The sequence below is a fragment of the Chiroxiphia lanceolata genome, chromosome 13 (genome assembly GCF_009829145.1).
Source record: "Chiroxiphia lanceolata isolate bChiLan1 chromosome 13, bChiLan1.pri, whole genome shotgun sequence".
Classification (NCBI taxonomy): Eukaryota; Metazoa; Chordata; class Aves; order Passeriformes; family Pipridae; genus Chiroxiphia; species Chiroxiphia lanceolata.
In genome coordinates, this window is record NC_045649.1 from 1413626 (window position 1) to 1438647 (window position 25022).

Below are 25022 nucleotides of genomic sequence, written 5' to 3' on the forward strand. Positions count from 1 at the left end.
AGATCTGGATCCTTATTGTTTGGTTTCTGTGCACCCTGTGTGTGTGTTGAGCGAGGACTGCACTTTGAGAACAGGCAGAGGTCACTGAAGGATGGGTGCACATATGTTTGCCATGTATTTGTGGTGATTAGAGCTGTATTGGAGCTGAAAACAGCCGCCTCTGCCTGTTGCTTGCCAGAATGGAGCTGACCACACATGCCAGAAGAGCCTTCTCCCTGAAATGCAGTGTTGCCAGACTCAAGCTGATTACAGCAACTTAGAGGGAGACATACCTCAGCCCCTGGGGTTTCCAAAGTCATGTTGAACAGGATTATCAATAAGGGACTGCCTGCAAGCACTGCTGTGCAGTGCCTTTTACCTGGGGGGAAAGAGTGGGCTTTGTACATCAGCCAAATGGAGTTCATTCACATTGAGCTAAACTCCGAGGTGATGTGTATTCTAGCAAAGCAAAAGGTTACATTCATTAGAAAATTAGCAGTCACAGCAGGGTGGGCCTGCCTCCAGCCTGGACTGGCACATTGGCTGGGAGCCTGCAGGGTACCTTGTAGCTCTGAAAGCCCAAGCAGGCTGCCTGTCCCTGCTCTAATTACTCAAGCTCTGATCACTGTGAATATGACCCCAAGTCACTCGTTGTCTAAGGGATGCTGCCAGATGCTGATAGCTTGGTATTTGTCCTTTGGGGCCATCTCTGCTGTTAATGAATGGGATTACTAATGATGCTATGGGCACCCTGGCATGCTTTTTGGTCTGTTCTATCTACAAGCCACATGGAAAACTACAGCCTGAAAGTACAGCCAGCTGACTCCTGCCTTTGCTTGCCTTTCTCTTGGTTTTTTTTGTGTTTTGTTTTTTTTTTTTTTTTTAAGTTCTGGGATTACCGTCAGCCTCGGAAATACCTCAATATCCTTCCCTGCCAGGTTCCTGTCTGGAAGGCAAGATACACGGTGAGTGAGAACCTCCCACCAGCTCCACCTGTGCTCTGAGAGAAATGCACAAAGGGACGTGGAATAAAGAACTGCTGAAGGATTTCTCACCAGTTCTACTGGTGGACGCTATTAAGTTGATTTTAAAAATCCCTCTTGGTGCTTAAAAGGCCTAGAAAAGCAGCATCCACAATGGGGGGGGCACTTTGGAGAAGGAGTGAGCAAGCACCCAGCCATGGGAAGCTAAGGCTCTTACCATCAGTCATAGCTGTTCTCTTTCCCAGGCATCTGAGTGCAGCCTGAAGCCAGTGCTGTGCCTTGAATTTCTGATCCTCCCCCCCTTCCCCATCCCCACAGTGAGGGGTGTAGGATGGGGTTCCTCTGGCTCCTCTGAGCATTGTGACCCTGAGGAGCTGCTGGGGCTCAGTCCCCAGGTCTCAGTTCTTGCAGCTCCAGGCAGATTGCAGTGAGGATCCCCTGTGAAAAGTCAGTGGTGAAATCACTCCAGCATCCCAGCTGAAAAGTGAGGAAGCAGCAGAAAAAAATGATTCATCTTAAGTAAGCTGCATTGAGTATTTTGGTGGACTACATCTTATCCCTTGAAAGACAATGTTTTTGCACAGCAACTGCCTTGGACCTTCCCAGGTTTTGGCCTGTTCTGGTTTTGTGCTGAGCTCATTTAAAACCCATGTGTTCATGTTGGTGGGAAAAGGGGAAAATTAGAGTATGATAACAGCAGCATGGGAGCATAACTCTCCAAGGGTAACTGGAAGGGTGTTTCTCTCTCAAGCCTTTCAGCAATGGGCTGGTGACAGTGATGGTCCCCCAACTTCGTCGGGAGAACAGTCTCCTTCTGTGGAATGTCTTTGACCTGAACACGCCTGTCCACACTTTTGTGGGACACGATGATGTCGTGCTGGAGTTTCAGTGGAGGAAGCAGAAAGAAGGTGAGTTCAGGGCTGGATGTGCTCCCTTCCCTGCATGGTGGCTGTCAGCTAACCAGGGGTGTGGAGACCTGGCTTCAGGGCTGTCACTGTTTGGCTCTTGCCTTTCTTTGGCACTTTCCTGCCCCACCTCCACTCAAGGTACAGCTGTTCTGTACTGGTTTTATGGCAGTGCCCACAAAAGCATTGCCTTCTTGTTCCCATGCTAACAAAGCAAATCTACCAAATGCTGAGTGGGTCAGCGGTGACTCTTATTGCTTCCACTCTCCTGTGAGTCTATTTTTAAATGAACGTTTCAGGATAAATTGTGCAAACTATTAGATGGGTGCACGAGTGCAGGCACCCTCCCCCTGCTCAGAGCTGCAGGCTCTGAGTTAACCCCTCACATCATGGCCTGGATCAGCAGCCTCCAGCATATTCCAGACCACAGACCCAGCAGAGCCACCTTATGTGTGTGCTGGCCAAGGCAGGGGAGGGATAGAGAGGCTGTTGTTAGAGTTCAGTCCTGACTGAATTTTCCAGCAGCTAAGTATAGGAGATTCCACACCAGAGGCTGGATAACCACACAGAGCACAGCTTTGTTTCCAGCACCTCAGCTGCCGTTGACAGAACATGCACGTCTGGCTTTGGAGTCACTTGTGCTGCAGCTTTGCAGTGCTGTGTGAAAGTGCTGGTCCAGCCCTCTGCCAGCAGCTACTGGGGCCATTCAGCTCTCACCACCTTCTCTATATCTTGCTTTAGAGCAATAGAGAACCATGTTAGGGTCTGGAGGCACAGTCAAAAGCAGTTTGTGAATGAGAATTCAAGCAGGCTTGAGCCACAGTTGGTTGTCTTGGCTGAGTTAATAGATATATACCCAAGGCTGGACGTCATGCTTGTCTCAAGCAACATGAATCAATCACACAAGCATTCCAAGTCTGCTTCAGTGCGGAGACAACCAAGATAGCACGAATTTCCTTCCACAGAGTCTGTTGTGCTGTATTTAGACACCCCCTGTGCCTCAGCAGACGGGTGTAGGAAGCAGCTGTGCAGCAGCAAATTCTTTAAGCGTAGCAGCTGTTTGACAAGGGAAACTTAAAACTGTGTCACAAGACCTAAACATGGACATAAATAAGTCTGTGTACCTCTGTCTGTTGATAGATAGTATGTGGCTAGATTTATGTCCTTACAACTTGAACTTGTCTTGGCATCACCCAGCTCTTTCAGAAGGAAAAAAAGTGGAGGGCAGAGCCAGCTTCTCTTAGCTTAGAAATGTTTTAAAACTTCTGCATCTGGAAACAGATTTGATGAGCTAAAAGATATTTTTTACTTTACAGTTATAGTTGAGAAACATTTATTTTTATGATACTATTTTTCTATTTCAGTAAATATTGTTGTAGATCTTGTTCATTCCTTATACTTATTTCATTCATTCTTATACTGTTCATTTTTATATTGTTCATTCATTATACTTATTTTATGCCTTTGGCCTGTAAACTACAGCCCATTTAGGGGTGTGGTAACTGTGGTGCAGGGGGGCACAAAGGCCAGTTCAAAGCAGAAGAGGACTTGCTCTGCCTTTTGGTTTGTGCCTTATCCATTGGATGTCTCTGCTGGCTCATTTGAATCTGTTTATATTGAACACAGGGCTGAGACAGTCTCTGTTTTCCAGTGGGTTCTCCAGTAGTTTCTGTCCTTTTCAGGTTCCAAAGACTACCAGCTGGTGACGTGGTCCCGCGATCAGACCCTGCGGATGTGGCGGATCGACTCCCAGCTGCAGAGGGTATGTGAGCACTTCTGCTCTGCAGCAACAGACAGTTTTCTTACAGGCTGGATTCACCTCCCTTTTCTCACACTCCCAGTCGCTCCTCTGATTCCTAGAGCTGCAGACACAGCAGCCAGCTACTGCTTCACTTACCTCTTCAGCTCCAGCCCAAAAACAGCCCCAAGGAGGCCTGTGATGGGGCTTCTCTGAGCCTGTGTCTCAAAAGCTTCTGTGGAAGGGCAAGGCTGCTCTGTTGCCTAACAGTAAGCATAGGAGTTGTTTGGGGAGGGTGAAGGTTGGTTGCTGCCTGCAGTGCCTCTGAAGATGCCACCTCCATGGCTGCAGGACTGTACGATTATTTCTTGGTGGTTTAGGTATTAGGGAAATGTAGGGATTGTGCCCTCCACTTCCTCCCCGTGTTTCCTTTGCCTCTAAGCCTGGGGCAGGTGGTGTGAGTCCTGTGGTTCTGCTCTGTGCAGCAGTGAGAGGTTGCTGATGCAGTTAGTGGAACAACTGTGCTGGGTCAGACCAGAGGTTCATATGGCCACAGTGGCCCATATGGCCTTGTCACATCTTCTTGGAAGGGGATAGGTAGGTATGGAGTATATTTCACTCAAATGCCCTGCCAGCCTCCTGCAGTTTGCAACTCAGAGGCTCATTTAGTTTGCTGCCTTTGTATTTGACAGAGCTTGATGAGGTTCACTTCCAGAGATTTTCTGTCTTTTCTTGGACCTTTGTAAATTTTTGTCACCTTAAACATCCCATCAACAAGGAGTTCCATGGCTTTTCTGCACCTTGTGTGGAAAACCAGTTACTTTCATTTGTTTATTTTGCAACCTGCTAATTTCATTACATTGAAGATTAAATGAACCATCTCTGCTCATCATGATTCTGTAGGCCTCCATCATATCCCTCCTCAGCTGCCTCCCTTTTCAAGTCAAAGGGTCGTGATTTACTTCATGCTTTGTGCTAGAACTTTGATTGTCCTTTTACCTTTCATGACCCTTTTTCAGTTCTACCATATACTTTTTGGGTTGGGGATCTGAGCTTTGTTCTTTCCACAGAATTCTCACTACTCACTTTGATTTTTGAAGTGTTGAACATAATTCCATGAAAACATCAGCTTAGTCTGGCCTGTACATCTTGTTTCCTCAGTCGGCTTGAACTTGCCATTTTTTCCTCCTTGTTCATTGCTTTATATTTACCTGAACCAAAGTTCATCTTTCATTTTAATACAGTTACTCCTGTAAGGTCCTTCTGTGATTGTTTGCTGTCTGCCACACTTGTTGCTGCCCTGAAAAACTTGGTGGCATCAGCAAACCCGGTCATGTCACTATTCACCTCCTATTCCAGGTTTTTAATGAATATGTTGAGAAGCATGTGTCCCAGCACAGATCCTGCAGGAGTCCTGCAGGTCTGTAACAAACTTTATGAAAAATGACCCTTTTCTCCTACCTGATATATTTGTGAACATTTGATTTCTTTCCTGTCTTTAAATCAACTGCTCGTTCATGTCAGAGCCTTTACTTTTCCTCTGCTGGCTCCCACTCTTTCGTCCTTGTCTTTGTCTGGATCAAACTACACACATGATGGCATGTTGCTGGTGACCAGTGCTGCAATTTGCTGCATCACACTGTTATCCTTTCTCTTCCCTATGTTTGTTCTCTTCATCTTCCCTGTTTTCCTGTGCTGAACTTAAAATACAGGGTTTTATGGTCTCATTTTGATAGAGAACCTAGAACACTAGGGCCCCTAGTATGTACCTGGGTCTCTACTGGAGTGTAAATATCAAACACAGGAAGTATGCTACTATTATATTTGATCTAAAAAATTAAACAAATTTTGACAAATTATTTCAAGGACTTACAGTCATATCAACTTTAGTTTTGATTAAAGTAAAACCTCTGTTACTTAGACTGGCCCTGTCGATTAAGTGGCTTTGTAAGTGAGCAGGAGATTTGTCCAGGCTGTCTGAGGTGACAGAGCTGAGGGTGCTGGAAAGTGGAAGATCACCTGTCTTCATCACAGAAACAGTGCTGAGGTCTTAGTCATGACTGTTGCGTGGACCTACCTTGCAAATCCATCTGTCTGGAGGAATGAGTTCTTTAGTGGTGGCTCTTTCCCCAGCCTGGATTCTGTTGTGCAGCATGTGGGTGTGTTTGTTCTTTTCAGCTCTGTGCTAATGATATCCTGGACGGAGTTGAGGACCTGATTGATGGGATTTCTCACCTGCCAGAGCCAGACAAGACCCTTCACCCCCAGGATGCGGAGCCCCAGCATAACTCTGGACACGGGGATGAGGAAGGTGAGAGAAGTGATGCCTTGTGGAACCTCAAACATCAGTGTCTTTGTGTCGGGAAGAAGACACATCTTGGCATAAGAAAACCTTGTAGGCAAAGCACAATCTAGTGTTTCAAAGGTTAATGGATTCCCCATTAGGGAGGAAGAAAAACACTAGAGGTTCCTCGGGATGGTCCTCCCAAGCTTTTTGTCTTCTAACACAATGATTCTATTTGTAAAACAAAGCTCTTCTCTTTATCATTTAATTTCTTCTGATTATCATTTAATTGCATTCGCTTTAGGTTGTAGTTGTGGCTTGTTGTCAGAAATAAGGCAATCAGTCAGGCAATAAGGTAAGTTCTGGCTCAAGAGGGTAGATTAGTTTAAGCCAAGAGATGAGCCCACAGAAGAGGGGCATGTGTGGGTAAAGCACTCTGACACAAGCTGCTCACATCACCTCTGCTGGGACTCACTGTGTGAGCTGATCTAACAAGGAGATGTTTGCTGGTGTCTTCACCAGAAGTAGATATGGAGAGAGCTCATGAATTTTTGGTAATCTGTTAGTGAGAGGTGGCTGAAGGCTGGCAGAGCAGAGGGAGAGGAATATTGTCTCCAGCTTCTGAGTGCCAGAAGGGTGGATGGGAATGGGTCAGAGACCTTAACAGAAAGCATTGGTTTGGCTTTATAGAAGAGGAGGCCCAAAAGGAAGGAACACGAAGGAGGGGTTGTGTGGTTAAGGCTCTGGCCAGGTTAAACATTCAGGGTTAGTGTTTGAAGAGTGTAAATACCAGAATAGAAGAGTTTGAAGCAGCTGAGACCCATGGTGGTCACATGCATGTGAAAAAGGTATCTAAAGAGATTTTTACAGCTGTACTGAGGAGGAAGAATTGGGTGCATCCACACCTTTGTGTCAGTTTGGTTTTAAGGTCACAGCTCCTTTCTGTATTGTAGCAGTGCTACAATGGATCCCCATGTGAGGGGTTTACAGGGGAGGGATTTGATTTTCCCTTTGACTTGCTGACAAACTGCAGAGAAGGGGAGGAAGTGGTCAAATGTCTGTCCTTTGAATAAAAGAGCCAATTGTGAGGCCCCTTAGTGAAAACATCTCTTCCTAACTGGAAGTTTCCTGCCCAGCAATCCCTAGTGAAGTTCCTCTCTGCCACCTGTCCTATGTGGCACCAGAACAAGTTTCTGAAAGACACCACCAGCTCTGTCTACGGGAGGGTTTTATAATATGACGGGAAAAACCTGGCTACCTGTGCTCACCATGAGCAGTATTTCTGGGGTAGCACAACCTCTTTTGCTCCAGCTGGGAGCATTAAGTGTCCTCATTCTGGCTGCCTGACCTCTGTTTTTTCCACTGGAGAGAGTTAACTCTTTCACTGCCCCTGATGAGGTCACATCCATATGTACTGTGTAGTTTCTGTGTGGGTCTGGGTTTGGTTCAGACTGGTAGGGTTTTCCTTGTGGCCAAAGGGAATGAATATGGCTTTTCTGTAGCAGGGTAGATTTTACTGCAAATACCATGACTGCAGGATTAATGCACAAGCAAATCCCTAGGTAGGAATTTCAGTGCTTTCTAGCCTAAAAGCTATTGTGGACTGTTGATGTTTCACCCTGGAGGTGGCTGCATTTCAGCTGCAGACAAAGCCTCTATGTTACATTAACAAAGCACTTTGGGGGATCTTTGAAGGGAGCAGAGCTCTGCAGGTAAATCAGGAAGCCCCCAGCTGTGCCTTCAGTGTGCAGCTCTCCTTGCTGCTGCTGCGTATAGAGGAGCTTTAGGAATCTGTACAAATACGTGGCTTTTGGGGGATTAGAAACTAATTGGAAGGGAATGGGAGGAGAAGACAAAGGGAGGGTACTGCACATACTGGGAACCTCAGAGATGGCTTTTCAGTAAGCTGTGTGGTGTCTCGAGCTAGAAATAATTATCTTCCCTGAGAGCCACTGATCTTCCTTTAATCTCCTTTTCAGCTCCCTTTTCTGAAGTATATCTAAGCACTGTAATAAAATTGCAAACAGGAATGAGTGGCTAAGCATCCTACCTATCCAAATTCAGTAACCCACTGGGCAGCAGTAATACCAGATATTTGTCCCAGCAGCAAAGTCAGTAACTTTAAGGCAAATGCCTGTAAAAGGTCAACTTTTTGCATTTCTTGTAATTTATTTTTTTGCTAGGAGTTGTCTGTGCAATGTGATATTCTAAGTGTGACGATGACAGCTGAAAAGATCAGGACTTCTCTTCTGCCCTTGGAACCATCATCAGGAAATATGTTTGGCCTTAAGAAGTGATGCTACAGTGAAACACTCTCAGAAGGAGCTGCCCCTGCCCTAATGGGGGTACACAGCAAAAAATGAGGCAAAAGCCATGCACAATCACAGGCAGAGACCAATTTTTCTGAAACTCAGTGAAGTTATCTTAACTATAATTCCTTGTGTCCTGCAGTGCTTGCCTGGCTGTTTAAATGTATTCTGGCCTTCAGGGATTGTTGTCCTCCTGAAAACGGTTGGAACTGGAGAGCTGGACCCAGCATTTTGATGAGTCTTTAAAGGCTGTTAAAGCACTAGAGTGCTTTGCAACATTAAATGCAAACGGCTGCTACAAATGAATTAAGCCTCTATTAGGACCAGAAATACTCTCTGCTCTCTCCCAAAGCATTGTTATACTTTGGAAGCTTTCCCTGAAAGCTAAGAGTGGTGGTGGTGGGGTGGTGGTTAGTCCCAAAGACCAGAGCTCCTCCTGGAGACTGCTTTGGCTGCAGTTCATTCCCACTGAACTGGGAAGCTCCAGTTCAGCTGATTGTGACTCTGGCAGCACTGTGTAGGGAGGAGAAGGGGTCTCAAACGAGAAGAGAAGGACTGTTTAGGGCTGTACAGAGTACAGGCAACGTCTGTAACCTTCCCAGGAAACCTGTGTGCAGACAGGTTTGTTCTTTTGAAGAGAAGGGTCAGAAGCTTGCCTGTAAACAACAGCTGAGACCCTCCAGCTCGCAGGGTTTTGCCAGGTAAAATTCATACCTCCATGTGCCAGAAGGGCAGAGGAAAACCTGCTGTCTTGGCTGCCTCCTGACATTGCCTGCCCAAAGTCTGTCTGTTATGGTTTGGCTCAACCTGTTTTCCATCTTTCCCATCAGCCTTAAAAGAAGATTTCCTGAATGACCCTCTGGTGGGAAAGAAAACGGACCAGCTGGGGCTGCCTCAAACCCTGCAGCAGGAGTTTTCACTGATCAATGTGCAGATCCGAAATGTCAATGTGGAGGTAGAGAGTTTCCTTTTGCTGGCTTCTTAGGAGGGGATGTGGGCAGGCTGGCTCATCGGAGCCTTTAGAGGGGAACCTTCTTTGCTGCAGTGACTGCTGTCTGTAAACAAGTTTTATTTTAAGCTGTAGAGATCCTCTTGGCCAGGGGTAGTAAGAAAGAGGATAATCCCAGACACTGGGAGTGAGGGAAGTGTTTCAGCACAGTAAGTACACTGGCTGATCTTGAGAAGGCTGTGTGGTGTTTTCCTCTCTGCCTGGACTGCAGAGTGGAAAGTGATGTGTTCCATGCAGTTGGTCTCATTTCAGCTGTTTCTGAACCCCATCTGCTGAGCCTTCCCTATCCTGCACTCTCTCCCTCAGTTTTGGCTTCTCCCTTGCACTCCAAACCCTCCTCTGTGCATGGAATCTGGCTGGAGGTACAGCACTGGACTGGGCTGGGAGGCCACTGCCTGTCTCCTTTCCTTACCCCTGTGGTTTCACAGCTCATGGCATGATCCTGGTGGAGTTTTCTGAGACAGTGGCACAGAATCTTAGATGATACCTGTTACAGCTGCACTGGGCCTGGAGCTCTCCATGGCCAAGTGAAGTGGGCTGGAGTTCAGCAGCTGTTGGGAGCAGAGCCTGATTCCTGGTGCTGCCTGGGCTGGCCTTGGTTCTCCAGATGCTGGGATGCTGGATTGTCAGTCTGCTGGTGCAAGCAGAGTCTGTGCCCATCTGCCTGGGGTTTTTTGCTGTAACTGTGTTCCCTGCCCTTGAGAGCAGCTTGACTTGGTCTTATGAGGCTGTGGAGGAATCTGTCCCTCAGCATGAATTTAAGCCACTTTAAGTTTAAAAGTCCCTGGAGATGTGACTACAGAGCAGTTGCTTTTCCTCACAGATGGATGCAGTGAGTCGCAGCTGTACGGTGTCGGTGCACTGCGGCAACCACAGAGTCAGGATGCTGGTGATGTTCCCTGTCCAGTATCCCAATAATGCTGCACCGTCCTTCCAGTTCATCAACCCAACCTCGATCACAGCCTCCATGAAGGCAAAGCTGCTGAAGGTGTGTGTGGAGTATGCACTGTCTTTATAAAAATACAAATACTGCGTGCTTGATGTCTAGATTTTACTGACACAAAACATCTGATCTTGCTGAAGACATTCTGCAGGTCACACTGAACTGATAGATTGTGGAGCCCATAGGATGAGGTTTCTATTGGCATTGCACCCAAGTATTTGCCTTTCTCTACTGGTCCTTTTTAAACACATGTTCTTCACTGCTGCTGTGTTCCCATGTATTGCCTGAGAATCCCTAACATCCTTCTCCTCATGCAGTTGCCCTCAGCCCCCTACTAAACAAAATGACCAGCTAAGGATCCAGCTGCAGAATGATAGTATGTTTGAGCTGGGTTGTTGCTTCCTGCTCTCCTCCACAAACTGTTTTAAAAATGAGACTTTTTTTGCGTGGGCCCTGCCAATTCCAGACCTGTTGTTTGATCGTCTCGTGTAGCAAATCTATTGCTAATGAAATCCCTTCCCCATCAGCAAGTTGATGGAACAGTTTGGGTTTCTTCCTGAAAAAAAAAATGACCCAGTTTGCCACAAATTGGTATGAAACATATGGGTCACAGCAGTATGGAAGCCCAAATCCTGGCTCAGAGTGTGCTGCATCTACGTGAACCTCAGTGCTCTGATCAAAGCTCACAGCCATTCCTCAGAGCACACAGCACACCAGTGGCTCCAGTGGATGTTAGGGGATGTCTTTGGCTTCTCTGAGTCCTGGCATCTTTGCTGCTCTGCAGACAAAAAGGATGTGAGCAAAGTGTAGATGTAACCATGATTCAAGCTGCATCTTGTATGTATTCCAGATACTGAAAGACACTTCCCTGCAGAAAGTGAAGCGGAACCAGAGCTGCCTGGAGCCCTGCCTGCGTCAGCTGGTCTCCTGGCTGGAGTCTGTCGTGGTATGGAGAACTGCGTGGGCTCTCTGCCCTAGTTTGGTGTCTTCTCCCATGCCCCACACTTCTGACTCTGCAGTGAGAGCCTGGCCTCATTAGATGTGTAAATAGACCCCTGTGACTGGCCATTACATTTGTGTAAGCGCTTCTGGTTAATGTTGAAGAGAACTGGGTGGATGATCAGACGTGTTTTGTTTCCACAAATGAGGCCCTGAAGGTTTGCTGCTTCGGGGAACTCTGATATTCAGGCTGGGGGGAGTGACTGGGGCTTGGACAGTGGTGCATGGGAGCTTCCCAGCTCAGAATGTATCTCACTGAGTGCCAGGGCATGGTTATCATCTGTGAGAGAAGATAAGAGGCCTCAGGGAGTTGATGGATTCATTCTTGTCTGAAAGGCAGTGGCAGATGTCTTTACCTTCTCAGTTAAGATCCTGCTAGTCCTATTTTAGGGTTTTTGTTTTATTCCCTTAAAAAAACCCCCAAACTGTGAAAATCTGAGGTTTTTTTGAAGCTTTGTGCTGAGGTTTTGTAAGGATGATACTGCAGATAAGTCCAAGTCACACTCTGCTCTTAGCTGAGAGATCTGTGATACCTACTCAGCATCCCAGTGTCAGCTATTTGGTCTGTGTGTGGGGGTGAAGTGTACCAGAGTGGGTGTTTTTAGCATTCAGGAAAAGATTGGAGAGTCTCCTCAGGTTTCTTTTCTGAGAGGTTTTGTTTATTCTTCACAAATAAAAGGCTTTTTTTTTTTTTTTTAAATGCGGAAAGGCTTAATTCTGTTTGGTTTCAGCAGTAATATTGTAAGAGTGGGAACTTTCCCTGCTGTATGGAAATCTGATGACTCAAGCCAGGCACCACTGCCTTTAAAGAATTCCTTTAGACATAAGCTGTAGTATTCTTTAACCAAATAAATGCAGATTTCTGCCAAAATTCCTATGGATAGGCTTGAAGTCCCCCAGTATTTCACACCACCTGCCTTCCTCACTTGAAGGCTCCCAACCTGCATTTGGTGCCCCACAGTTGTGTGATATTCCCATTTATGGAGATTTTGTCTCCCTTGCATCATTGAGGTATCAGGTTTAGCTCAGCTTGCTGTCTTGAGAGTCATCCAGAGTGTGAAGGTCAGATTTTCTGTATACTTTCCCACTGTTTCTCCCCAAGTTAAGCTCTGCATTTCAACATGGTTTGCTTTTGCAGCCGTGCTCTGAGCTTGGTCTGCTCTGGCTTGAAGGATGAGCCTCCTGTGAGGCTGGTTGGCAATGCCATGTCCAGTTCTCTGGCTGGATTTCTTTCCTGTGGCAGCAGGGGCATGACCTTGGGTAACTTGTGTTTCAGAACCAAGAGGACAGCACGTCCAGCAATCCCTACGCTTTGCCAAACTCCGTAACACCCCCCTTGCCCACGTTCGCCCGGGTCTCCAACGCCTACGGCTCCTACCAGGACTCGAACATCCCATTTCCACGGACCTCTGGAGCCAGGTTCTGTGGTGCAGGTTAGCCCATCGCTGATATGTTACAACAGCTACCTGGAGAATGCTCCTTTTAATATCTTGGGGAACACCTGCCTCTGAACAAGGCTTGGGTCACTGCCATGCAGTGAGTGAGAAATGGTGTTCAAGTGGCGATGTTGTGGTAAATTTATGGATGAGACTAGTTAACAACTGTTTGCAGTTGGTGTTGTGTGGGGGATTTTAGGATTTGGAAATGCAGGGCTAGCTGAAGAGATGGCCTTTGGTTTGTGGCATGCCAGAGGTATTGACAAACCTCTCATACAGAAGTCTGGGAATAGCTGTTTTCCTCACCTAGTTCTCTCCTGCCAGCATCACATTGCTGGATGTACTCTGGTGCTCAGTCCTCGTGAAATTCCTGTGGTTTGGGGTTGAACTTAGCCCTTGATGAAACCATATTCTTGTTACTAACCATTCTTTTCTTGTTCTACACTCTTTCTGATGTCCAAAATAGCTTTCCCAAGGTCATTGGGAAAGTTCTCCTAAGTGGGAAATGGGGTGCCATCACATCAAGGTTTCCAGGAGAGTGTACAGGGCAAAGATCATTAAAAAACAGGTTAAGGTCTGAGTGAGAGCTGTTAAGTTTCACTGAGCTGTTTCAGATGCATGCATGCTTCCTCTGGACCTGACTGCATCCCAGTCTGAGTGTGTTTTGAGGCTGCTTTCCACACAGGCCTCTCAATTCTGAAGCAAAAGTAAAACAGAATAGTATTGCATTGAATAGGCTCAGTGAAACCTGCTAAGTCCTGAAACTCCCACGGGAGTGGGTGGCTGAAAACACTTGAAGTGCTAACAAATGGGGTAAGGCTTGTGAGAGAGTGCTTTGGAGTTGGCTTCAGATGGCTGGGGCTCTCCTGTTGAAGAGGAGAGCTGTACAAGCTGCAGTGGTTTCTCTCCATTGCCAAACATTGCCTCACTTGCCTCTGGAGCATCAGTGCTTGACAGGTTCTGGTGAAGAGTTAAAACATGGGCATGTATTTGCTCATTTTCCTGTCTTTTCTGTAACAGCTGTAAGCCACTTGAAATGGTGCTTTTAAGAGAAACATCTCAACAAAATGTGCTTCAGGGAGGGAATTTGGGTTGAGAAAATGTGGTAGTTTAAAAGTGCTCGGGGTAGTGGATAGGTGCCCAGCCCCTTGCCTCTGATACCTTAAATGGTATCCAGGTTTCCCTGTGTTCACCCTTGAGTAATCTACTCCTTGTTGCACGATCTTTATGCCATGTCCTGTCTCTTCAGGGTACCTGGTGTACTTCACGAGACCCATGACCATGCACCGCGCGGTGTCTCCGATGGAGCCCACGCCCAGGTGAGTGCCCCGCGTGGCATTTGGTGTGTGCTGCAGTGGGCAGGAAGGCAGGAGAATGTCAGAACCTACACTGGAAATACTGACCTCTAGTGTTAGTTGTGCCCTCGGCACGGAGAGCCTGGGCCCTTACATCGCTGTGCCTCAGCAGAGACTCCTTTCAGGACACCGGAACCAATGTTTGCAGCTCGGGTTAGTGGAGATGTCAGCGGCAACCCGCAGGACCTTTGTTGGGTGAAAGCCCCTGAAATTGTATTCCCTTTTTCCAGGTCCCTGTCAGCTCTATCAGCGTACCACAGTGGCCTCATCACTCCGATGAAGATCCGCACAGAGACTCCGGGCAACCTGCGTCTGTACAGTGGGAGCCCGACACGCAGCGAGAAGGAGCAGGTCTCCATTAGCTCCTTCTACTACAAAGAGAGGGTAAGTACCAGACCAAAACACTTCTCCTAACACTTCAGCTTTTGTGATCTGTTTCCCTTTAATTTAGCATTTCTAGTAACAGAAGCTTCATATTCCTCTCAAGAAGACATTTTTTTACAGGCAGCTCTGTAAAATGTCAAGTGGATTTATCTCCTATTAGTCACTTCTTTACTGATCCTCTCTAGCATTTGACCTGCTTATTTTGGTGTTTCTCTATGCTGACCATCACAGTTTCCTTCAGCACATTACACTGTCTCCCTTTTCATTACGTAGGGTTAAAATCTCACACTTTAAGAAGTCATAGTCTCCAGATAAGTACATATAGGCAGCTCTTGCTGTTCTGGGTACTCCCTGACATATGTAACTGCAAAGGGTTTTGGCTCTCTTCAGCTTACTGCCAGCCTCTCCTGGATTATGGGATGTAGTTGGTTATTTCTATTTCAGGTGTCTCTTTCAGGGATATGTGCCCCTTTGGACCTTTTTTTTTTTTTTTAAACAAAAATCATTCCTGCATGATATTCTGAAGATCTTCCAATCCACATACTCCTGGTTTAGGTGTAGGTTTTGCTGTCATCGCTGTTTACAAGCAAGGCTTTGGGGGGAGAGTGGGATTGTTTCCTTCTGTTATAACTGTAGGGTGGCCATGGGGTAACTGTGAAGCAGCTGTGAGGGCCTAATGTGTCTGGAGCAGATAATGTGGGATTAATAGGCTGAGCAGGTTTCTCAGAAACAAACTCTGGGCTTCAGCAGGGGATAAAGTGGCTTGAAAAATGCAGTAAGCTTCCACTGAGAGGCTAAGATTTGGGGCATTTGAGTAGTTTGCTCACTGTCCATGTAGAGGGCACTAATCTGCTGCAGCAATAGAGAGCCTCCAGGTACCCCAAGGAAAGCTAAAAGCTGTCTGCACTCTCCTGCAGTGCAGCTTGGGAACTCCTGTCCTGGGATCAAAGGGAGAATCAGAGCCTTGAACTCCCATCCTTCCTGGGCACACTGAAAGAGGTCTTGTTTTTCTGGTGGTGCTGGATGTGGCAGCCAACCCTGTCTCTGGGACTGTGTCCTGCTTACATGTTATTCATCACACCTACCACACCTCTGGCCCCAGTGCAAGCTTTGCCTCCATGCAGACCCCAGAAGACTCTGAGTCCCCATTCTGGTTTTTTTTCCCCACACCACCTTTTTTTTTTTTTTTTTTTTTCTTGCTGAAAGGAGAAAATGGTGCTGCCTGGTGCAAGAATTACAGCCTGTCCTCATCTTTGCAGGAGAGTTTATTTAAAGAGCTACCTCTGTCCTCTGCAGCATGCTTGTCTCCGACACGCAGCTCTCTAAGATGACAGACAAGGCTAAAAATAACATGTGGAAGCAGCTTGGTGCAATTTCATGTGACCTGTCTCCCCAGCCCTTGTATAGATGGCGACAAGATTTTTGTCACGGGGTTAAAAAAAAAAATCAAGAGAGCAAAGCCATGTCTGCTGAAAGCCAGGGGAAATTCCCGTGTTCCACTTCCCCCTACCAAGGTATCTCCTTGCATGCTGGAAGAAATGTAAGGACTCTAGCAGGGAGCGAGTTCCAATGTTCTTGCAGATGACATAGTTTTAAAAAAATCCAAAAAACCTGTATCTCCCTTCAGCAGAGGTTTTCTGATTCTTCAGGATTTGATGTCATGGCCTCTGTTAGATCAATGCTACATATTTTTATGTCATTTCATTGTGAGGATTTTAAAAAGCCCAGACTCTGAGTCTAGTTAACTCCTTGCTCTGAAGCTTGGATTTTATGTTTGCATTAAATAGAAGTTGAAATGTTGTGCATTAAACTCTGATAACTTCAGCCCCGACACTGAATTTGTCAGCATTAATCAAGTATTTAAATCCCATGTAGCAGCAGCCACTGGCATCACTACCATTAGCAAACAAATGGAATCTGCCCATTGCTAGACAGCAAAGATGTCATGTTCCCATAAAGGCAGGGGAGCTACTGAATCCAGCAGAGAGCTCCTTAGTAAACCAAAATGAAACTCACTCTGGCACTGAGCCTCTCTGTGCTCATTTAAGTGTGTGTATATACACACACACACATGCACATATATATATATCTCACTTTTTATTCACACGTGCACACTCCTCCTTTCTTCCTCCCTCTTTTTACCCCTCAAAAAAGCCCCACTGAAGAGCAGCAGTCAGCAGAAAGGAGGAGCTGTATCTGTACTGTGCCGATGCCATCAGTGTTTCAAACCTGGGTGTCTCTTAAAGAAGGTACCATGGCTGTGTTTTTTCTCCCTGCAGTTAGAGGGTCATCCCAGTGGGGACATAGGGACAGCTCAGCCTTGCTGTACACAGTGATGGTGACAGTGGTGACCTTATGCTTCCCATCAGGGAATTGGTGGGTGGACTGAGTGTAGTTTTCTGCTTCTCCACTGTACCAAATTCCCTTCAACTAACCCTTTTCTCCTTCTCTGTGAGGCCTGGTGAGGAACCTGTAGCACAGGGCTCTCTCTTTCCATGGGGCCCTGCAGCCTTGGCTCCCTGGCTGCAGGGTTCCCCCAGCAGTGAGGTGCACGGGGATGTAGAGGCTGAAGGCATGGCTGATGGTCCTGACTGTCTGTCACCAGCTGAAAATAAATGTTACATACATTACATATGACCCAAATAACCCCTTTTATTGTATTGACTGTTACAGAACTGTACACAGAATATTTTTTTGAAGTGAGTGTACAGTAATGTGATTTGAAAGATCCCATTTGTTGTTGCTATAATACTGCACTGAGTTCTGAAATGTCTGCAGGTTCCTAATGAAAGCCTACTTTGGAGCTATTCTGCATCATCAGTCAGTGAATTTGATTGCTCACTCAATCTGAATGAGTTCCTCAACCCGTAATGACAATTTCCACATGGCCCTGCCAAGTAGCAGTGTCTCTACATCCCTTCTAATATCCTGACATATGGCTTTTATTGTTTAAAATGAAAGTGAACAGTTACAGCAGGTTCCAGTGAATGAAGTCCTGTAGGATGCTGAATGTTAAAGGGATATCTGAGTAAGCAGGAGTGTTTATTTAGCTTCCTGCAGCTTTCTGTGCCATGGCACTGGACAGCTGTGGTAAAAATGATGCAGTTTGCACTTCAGGCAAGAGGAGTAAAACTGATTAGAGTTTAGGCATGTGGGGCACTTGGGTGTTGTCCTCTGCTCAATTCATGGTACGAACAAGGTCACGCAAAGCAGTTCAGTGCTTCTTGCAATAATACAACTGTATGTGGAAGACTTTATTCAGGTTTGTGGTTGCCAGAGTCTTCCATCAGAGCTGGTATGGGGCACAGGCACAGCAGCTCTTGCTTTGCCAGGGCCATAGGTAACGTTGTGTGGTGCAATTGTGTGAGGATGAAAGCGGGGGATTGTGGTTTGCAACTGTTCATTGTGTGACAGAACTGTTGGGAACAGTATCTTTTACTCTGCTGGTTCAGGGCACTTTTCATTTCAGTTTATTTACCTCTGTCTTTAATTTTCTTGGTGTCTCTCTTCCCTTTTCCTGGGTATAACGTTTTCGCGTACAGATGTCTCCTCGCTCTGCCCGGCGACGTTGGTCCATACAAGCAATTAACGACTTCCCGGTACTGTGTGCTGTGCTAATGCTGTCCTTGATATGACCCTGTCTTCTGCCCAAGGGCCCAAGAATAAGATGCCACCTGCCTGCCTTTGAGCAACCTGCACAGGAGTGAGGGAATCGCACTCCACACAGGGCCTAGGGCTGCAGTAAGAGCTGTGAGTGGACAGGAGCAGACAGCAGCTGGCAGGGTACAATTGTTGACCCACAAGATGCCTGTTTCACCTGGCCTTGCAGTCAGGAAAGGATGCCAAGGGATAGTTTGAAGCGTAAGAAAAGATCAACCTCTAAGAAAGAGAGAGTGCCCTGTAGAGGAGCTGAGTGATTATTATACATCATCAACCAACTGATGAGACTGACATTAGGGCACCTCATTTCCGAGAAGATGAAGCCTTGCCAGAGAGGGAGGAAAGGTCACTTAAGAGTTGTGGAAGGAACAAACTGGTTGAGTTCCTGACAGTGATCTGTCATCCCGTTAAAATGTGTTGCCAGTTCTCAGTGCAATCCACCATACAGTCTTATTTCCTGGACCAGTAAATAGAATTTCTCCTTAATTTGTGATCTTCTCCTAGCCCTTGGAATTGCACCACCCTGCATTCAGTTGGAGTGGCTGCACTTCCAGCCACCCTGGTACTGCCTCCTCCTGGCACCTGCCCTTCTGAGTTTGCTTTGACAGTAGTTTTCTATTAGTCAGGTCCACGTGTCCCTCAAGCTTGAACATCATTCATGTGAACATCTTGATGATATCAGGGTTGTTCAAGCTGTGCTGTACGTTTGGGCAATTACTATCTCATCACTCATCTGCCAAGCATAGACAAAGCTCAGAAAACTCAATTTCAATTTCAAAATGATCTCTGTAGGTCCGTTTGTCTTAATGTCTGTGTGAACAGCTGTTTTTTCACAGCTGCTGTCCTTCATGCTATCTCTTCATAAGGCAACAGGGAATAAAATAGAATCCTGTAACACCTAATTTAACTTGGTATAATAGGATCAAACTTTCCTAATTACAACAGCTCTAAGACCATACTAGCAAATAATAGGTGAAAGAAAGCAGAAGTAATTTGCATGACTCCATCAAGCCTTTTTGCAAAGAGCTAATAAAGAAATGGGAGCAGTGGATGCAAGAAATGAAGTTCTGTCTTGGATCAGGAACAGACTGAAGGAAAGAAAAAAAGTGAAGCAAGGAACTTGCCAGGTTGTGGTGTGATAAACTGTGGTGCACAAAGGTCCACAGTTTAATTCCCTTACCACTGGCCTGGAAGGAAGAGCAAGTAGTGATGTGATAAAGTTATAATTTTGTCTAACATATACTTAAAAATGATACAGGGGTTAGTCCAAGCCTTGAAGGATTGATTGCATTTGTGGATAACCTTTGGAAGAGGCTGATCTGACTCTCTAAATTGGGCAGTAGTTGCCTCAGGCGAAGACACAGGCATACACAAGGGGAGGTGTGGGTTATTAGTTCAGACCAGGTGCCTTCCTGCTGGGAGAAGAGCTCAGCATTGCCCAGGCAGCTTGGGGAACCTAGAGCTTAGCAAGTTTCCAAGAAGCAATAATTCATCCTTCCTAGGTAATGTCTAACCTCCTCTGCCCAGGTGCCCGTGCTTCAGGGCAGGTGCCAACTATTGATTGATGGAAGCTATAAAGAAATATTCCTACCGTGGGGCACTTGATTCAAAAGGGCCTTGTCTTTTTTTAGCACCTTTGTGGAAGGTGCCTGATATTGTGGGAGATGCTGGAAATAGTAAATGTTGATAATTTTGAAGAGAAGATCCAGGCAGTGCTGCATGAGCCACATGGGGGAGTTGGTGTGTAGGCAGTTGTTCAGAATAAAGGAGCATAGCTTTCTGCAGGGAGGCAGCAATTTTTACATTTTATTTAAAAAAAATAATATTAGAAGCAGTTTGAACCTGACTTTGAGCAAGATGAATTATTTTCTAAATGCCTCATTGCAGCTTAATCTTTGGCATTGAGTCTGTTTTCTTCTGCCCACAACCCTTCCCTTTGCCCTACTAAGGCCAGTTGATACCAGGAATCCTGAAATTTTGCATATGCTTATGCGAAACAGGCACTTTGCAATTCAGGATCCTCCTTCCAGCACTACCTGCCTCAGCAGGATCCAAAGACACACACACCCAAGTGTTCAGCATCCTTTCCAAGCAGGCACAGCAGCATTTTGCAACTCCTTCTGCTGAGTATGCAGTGATAATGGTGGTTGCTACAAAGCAGTTGGTGGCTTATTCTTGGGCTATCTGTTTCTACATGTAACCCATTTACTGCCATCGTTATCACCTCAGATTGCAGCCAATTACAGCCTTGGGTACAGTAGTGCAGGTGCAGGCTGGCTTTTTTAGTCATTATTCAGTGCTGTTCCCTGCTGTCACCTCCAATCCCATGATTGTCATAAATGCTTTGGTTACTTTCCTTCTCCTGCTCTCAGGAACTGATGAGTCTTAATTTACTTATCACCATAGCTATTTTCTTTCTTATCTTCCTCTCCTTAAACCGAGGAGCACCTGAAGAGATGCAGTTCTCCTTGGCATGGATTCTAGTTTACAGAAAGAGATAAAAGTGTCGGGGCAGTGCAGAAGACCCACACCTTTGTTCTTCAGCTGTCAGTAGTTAGCTCGGTGCATGCATGTTGATTCTGCTTCAGTTCCAACCATTGTGTTTCCTGCTCCCCATCCTGACCTGTGCTCCAGTCCCTAGGAAGAGACGTGTTTTCTGTTCTACCCTAATGCCCATGAGCCTTGGTGACACCCTTCAATTACACCAGAGTGGGAGCTCCTCCCAGGAGAAGAAATGAAGCAGAAGGGTGGGAGAAACCTCGTGGTGGACCTTGGCCAGACCGACACAACCTAAAGCTTTCCACCTTTGTGGTAATGCCCCTAAAATACCACCTGGTGGAGAGCCCCTCCTGTAATTAACACCAGCAATTATTGGATTCAAAGTAGAGCTTCTGCTGTCAGTGGTGATGAGTTTTACCTCATCCTTAATGGTTCCCACACTTCCAATTGTGGGTTTTTCCCTAACACTTCATTGCTGTAGCTGAGGCAAACCTAAACTGTGAAAACCCAGTCATTTTTAATGGTGACTCTATGTGTGGCTTTATGATTTTCTTCTGTCACAGCTTTAGGGGCAGGAAGTGGTGGGCATGGAAGTGTAGTACTGGCAGGGCCTTTGGCCATTAACTGACCAGTCCAGGTGCTGCATCAGTAAAGAGTTAGGGCTTCCTTTTTTGCCAGTAAATAGGCAGTGCTAAAAGGAAGAAAACAGGACAATTTTATTGTGAGTCCCAGTCTTCAGGTGTTTCTGATATCTATAGTGTCTTCATTTGTCTGGTGATATGCTAACAGCAAGCAGTGGAAACCATTCATGAGACCTCTTTTTCATTCTCATCCTCATTTGTTGTCATTCTCCTCCAAAAAAAAATTACTGAATTACCTGTGGAAAGTGATATGTGTTGTCCATGTTTCTAGTCTTTGAAATGCCTGTTGGGAGGCTTCTTCAGTCTGCTCTTGCAGAGGGCAGGAGCAGGTTGAATCTGTTCCCAAAAATGGGGCAGAGAACCTGCCTTGGGCAGAGGGAGCTCTCCACTGGCTGTAAGTCCTGGAGGCAGCTGGCTTACAGATGGTCAGGAGGTGGCAAGTTGCTCTCCGAATTACCTGCCAAGCTCTAGAAGCCCTTGTTGATAGCCCTGAAGAATGTGGTTCTGTGTCTGCCGACCTGGGCTCAAACACCTGCTCAGGCACAGCTTTTGTTGTGGGGAGCCCAGCAGCCCTTCCAGGACAGCGCCTGAGCTCTTGCCCTGGTGCCATGTTGTCATGCTGGGGCTCCCAAGCTTTGCTCAGGTACTGATTTTGGCAGCATCAGCAGCTCCTCACTGCACGTAGGAGACAGCATTTGCCTGCCCTCAGAAGGAATGGGGTACAGGTGCCACTGTTATTTGGGAACCTTGTTTTAATACATCCCACATCCTTCACCATGGGAAGGCAGCTAAATTTTTAGGTTATCACAAGAGGATTAGCCTGCCCAATGGCAAGAGTGGCAGAGCTGATCCAGGCAGTGCCTTGATTAGGAACTGATGGGCTGAAGAGAGTTGGGTCTCCCACCTGACCCCGTTGTAGCCACCTTCCACTGCACAGTGCTTCTCAGCCTCAGGGTACAGATAAGTACTGCAGGCAGATTCTGCTTGGATGAATTAGGATTTGAGGGGATGTGGCAGAGAACAGCACCCTGCCCTAGTCAGCCAGCTTTTCCAGAGCACTGAATGCTGACAGCCCTCTTTCTACCAGTGTTTGGTACCTCTGAGTCTTGGGCGCTGTGCACACTCTGCTCCTCTTTACTCCAGGGAGTGATGGAAGATCAGGGGAATGGTGATGCTCTGTCACATGGGAATGCCTGGAAAAACTCACCTTTGCCTCCTTCGAGGCTGAAATACCTTCTTCACTTACTGTCATACCTGTGCTGGAGCCTCTGATCCTTGGCTGCCCAGTGTCCAGAGCAGCTTTAGGAGCTCATCCGTTTTGCTTCTTGTGGTGTGTGCTGATATTGTGCTCAGCATGGCAAGACCTTCTCAGCACATTGGCCTAAAGCTTGGGCCAGGCAGGCAGTGAAGGAGGAATTCATTTATAACAATAATATAATATAATAATGATAATAAATTTATAACTCTAATAAATAACTCGTGAGGAGTTTTTTAAGGACATTTTGTGTCTGATAAGCCTGCCCAGGTTCTCACAGGACTGCACGATCGTGGTCAAAGGCCATTTGGCATGCAGCCATCCCAGAGCTGGCCTCACACCCACAGTAGAGGTGACCCTGCTTGCAGTCCAAGTCCTGCCCTTGCTGTAGCCCAACCTGCTCTTTAGGAGCAGGGATATGAGCCTGTGTGGGCTGTGTCTGCCTTGCAGAGTCATCAGCACAGGGCTGCTTCGCTGGCCCGTTCAGAGGGGTTGTTCTGCTTCAAACACAGGAGTAAGAAGCCCCAGCAGGAGTGCCTCAGGAGGCCCTCCATAGCTCAGCATGGCCAGGCACGTGGGCTCTGTGTGTCACTGAGGGAACACGCCATAGGGGAGCAGCATTGCAAAGCATCAGAACCCTGCATAGCAGCCAGTGCTTCCCTTGGTAGAGCTCCAGTGCCTTCTGCCTGTTGTGCTACTGCACATCCTCCCGTCCTGTCTCCTCATCCTCCTAGACCAAGGAGTTGGAAGAGGCCAGGATACCAGCCAAATACTCTGTGGTGTTTTACACAGCCAAGGTAGCTATATGCAGTTTGGCATTAAGATGGCCTCCGTGTCTCTTACAGGGAGTATTTGGGAATCTTGGCTTCTTGTTTCTGTTCCCTTTTGTTGGTTCCTCTCCTTTCTTCTCCCCCCTCTTGAGTCCTGAGCCAGCTGTAAGTAGCTGTGAGCATGGTAGCTAAGGATCCTTGCTAGGAAAACTTGGGCCCTGCTTTATCATCTGCCTGTTGTTTGTTTGAAGCTGTTGATAAAGCAGGAGGTGGGAGCCCTGTGCTGGGGCTGAGCAGGGCTGTATTCACCCTGGAAGGGCAGACCTAGAGACAGTCTGGAGCTGCCAGCTTGCCCTGAGGCAAAGGGCGAGCAGAAGCTGTGTCCCGCCTGTCTCTGTGCTGATACTGGCTGAAGTCAGCCCTGGTCTATGGGCAGAGGGTTCCCAGAGAATGAGAACTGAACAGTCCTCCTGCCAAACTTGCCCAGGTTTGATTGGCATCCCGATGTTGATTTGTTCTCTTACTGGCTTTCACGGGGGAACTCACAAAATACTTTTTGAGTGAGTTTGACCTTGAGCTCACTGCCTTGACCTGCTTTTCACTTCCTACAGATGGAGATGCTTGTTCTCCTGGGCATGCCATGGATGTTTTTCAGGGTAACACAGAGCCTTCTGAAAGGCAGGTTTGGGTGCTGCTTGCATTATTCCTGACCCTCGTGCTTTGTTCCCTGTCCCGAGCACCCTGCTGTCCTCTTCCCCAGTAACTCACTGTTCGTTCTGCAGAAATCGAGGAGGTGGAAAAGCAAACGAGAGGGGACAGATGCCAACAACAGACCCATCAAAGCTGCTGGGAAAGTTATTATCCAAGATATTTCCTGCTTGCTGCCTGTCCACAAGCTGCTGGGAGAGCTCTACATGTGAGTTTGTATGTGCCGTCATCCTCTCCCAAATGAAAGCAGCGGTTTTTGGCATTACTGTACTTTAATCCTGATGAAGTCAGCACTGATCTTTGAATGTGTCTCTACCTTCTCCCTCTGTTCTTGCCTCGCTGCTTTTTTTATGGTACCACTCTACCTGTGAGAGGGGACTTGCCTCCTGTAAATCTGAAAAGTGTGAGGGAAGAAATTTGTGGTGGGGTGTTCTAAATAGAGTTTGAAGTAGTACTTCAGCATCATCACTGCAAATCTTACAGGTTCAGGTTTTCACCAGCTAAAGAGAGAAATTGTCAGTACAAATTCTTTTTCAGATCTCGTGTTAAATTCTACACTCAAACGCACAGGCTTCAAAATCTCAGTAAATGCACATTTTTGTTCTATAAAATTGTTAATAGCTCATAAGGCTTTTTAATTCCAGAAGTATTTGGAGACTTGTTTGTGCATGCCAGATCTGTACTGCAAGTTGTTCTGCTTTAATGGAAAGGACGGGGTTCTGTGAGCATTTTTGTGGGGTTTTCGGTTTTTTATAAACAAAGGGCTTTGTTTTTCCAAACTTTCTAAATCATATAGTTACAAAACCTCTGTTCCTGAATTTTTTTCTTTCTTAGCTTAGGTAATGCTGACTGGTCCTTCGTGGAATTTCCAGTCTATGGACATTCAGGGAAGAAGCAGATTTCCTTCCGTAAAGCCGGGGGGGGAGAGGGCGGAAGAGAGGAAAAAAACCCTTCCTTCTCTCTTTTTCTATATTATCAAAAAGAATGTTCTTTAAAAAAAACTGTTGGACCTTTCTTCTTGGGGTATCTCATGTAAACAGCCTTTTCCATATGCCTTAAAATCTTTAGCAGTGTTGAAGTGTTAAGAGTCTTGGGAAGATTTCTGATGACAAGTAGAAAAGTCCAGGTGGGTTTCCTCAGCCCACCTTGCCAACCCCTCAGAGGC

At 46.5% G+C, this 25022-nt stretch overlaps 1 protein-coding gene across 5 annotated transcripts in view; it reads left to right on the forward strand.

Annotated features, from left to right (window-relative positions):
• Positions 1 to 25022, forward strand: part of WDR59 (WD repeat domain 59) — a 48795-nt gene that overhangs the window by 14642 nt on the left and 9131 nt on the right. For 3 of the 5 annotated variants that reach the window (XM_032701036.1, XM_032701035.1, XM_032701038.1), the window contains exons 9-20: positions 867 to 944; positions 1714 to 1870; positions 3550 to 3629; positions 5784 to 5916; positions 9029 to 9153; positions 10031 to 10195; positions 11001 to 11096; positions 12426 to 12582; positions 13835 to 13904; positions 14171 to 14324; positions 17867 to 17923; positions 23932 to 24065. In XM_032701036.1, coding sequence (XP_032556927.1) covers positions 867 to 944; positions 1714 to 1870; positions 3550 to 3629; positions 5784 to 5916; positions 9029 to 9153; positions 10031 to 10195; positions 11001 to 11096; positions 12426 to 12582; positions 13835 to 13904; positions 14171 to 14324; positions 17867 to 17923; positions 23932 to 24065 — 1406 coding nt within the window. The remainder of the gene's footprint in view (positions 1 to 866; positions 945 to 1713; positions 1871 to 3549; positions 3630 to 5783; positions 5917 to 9028; positions 9154 to 10030; positions 10196 to 11000; positions 11097 to 12425; positions 12583 to 13834; positions 13905 to 14170; positions 14325 to 17866; positions 17924 to 23931; positions 24066 to 25022) is intronic. The other 2 variants (XM_032701039.1, XM_032701037.1) reach the window with 1 other exon arrangement.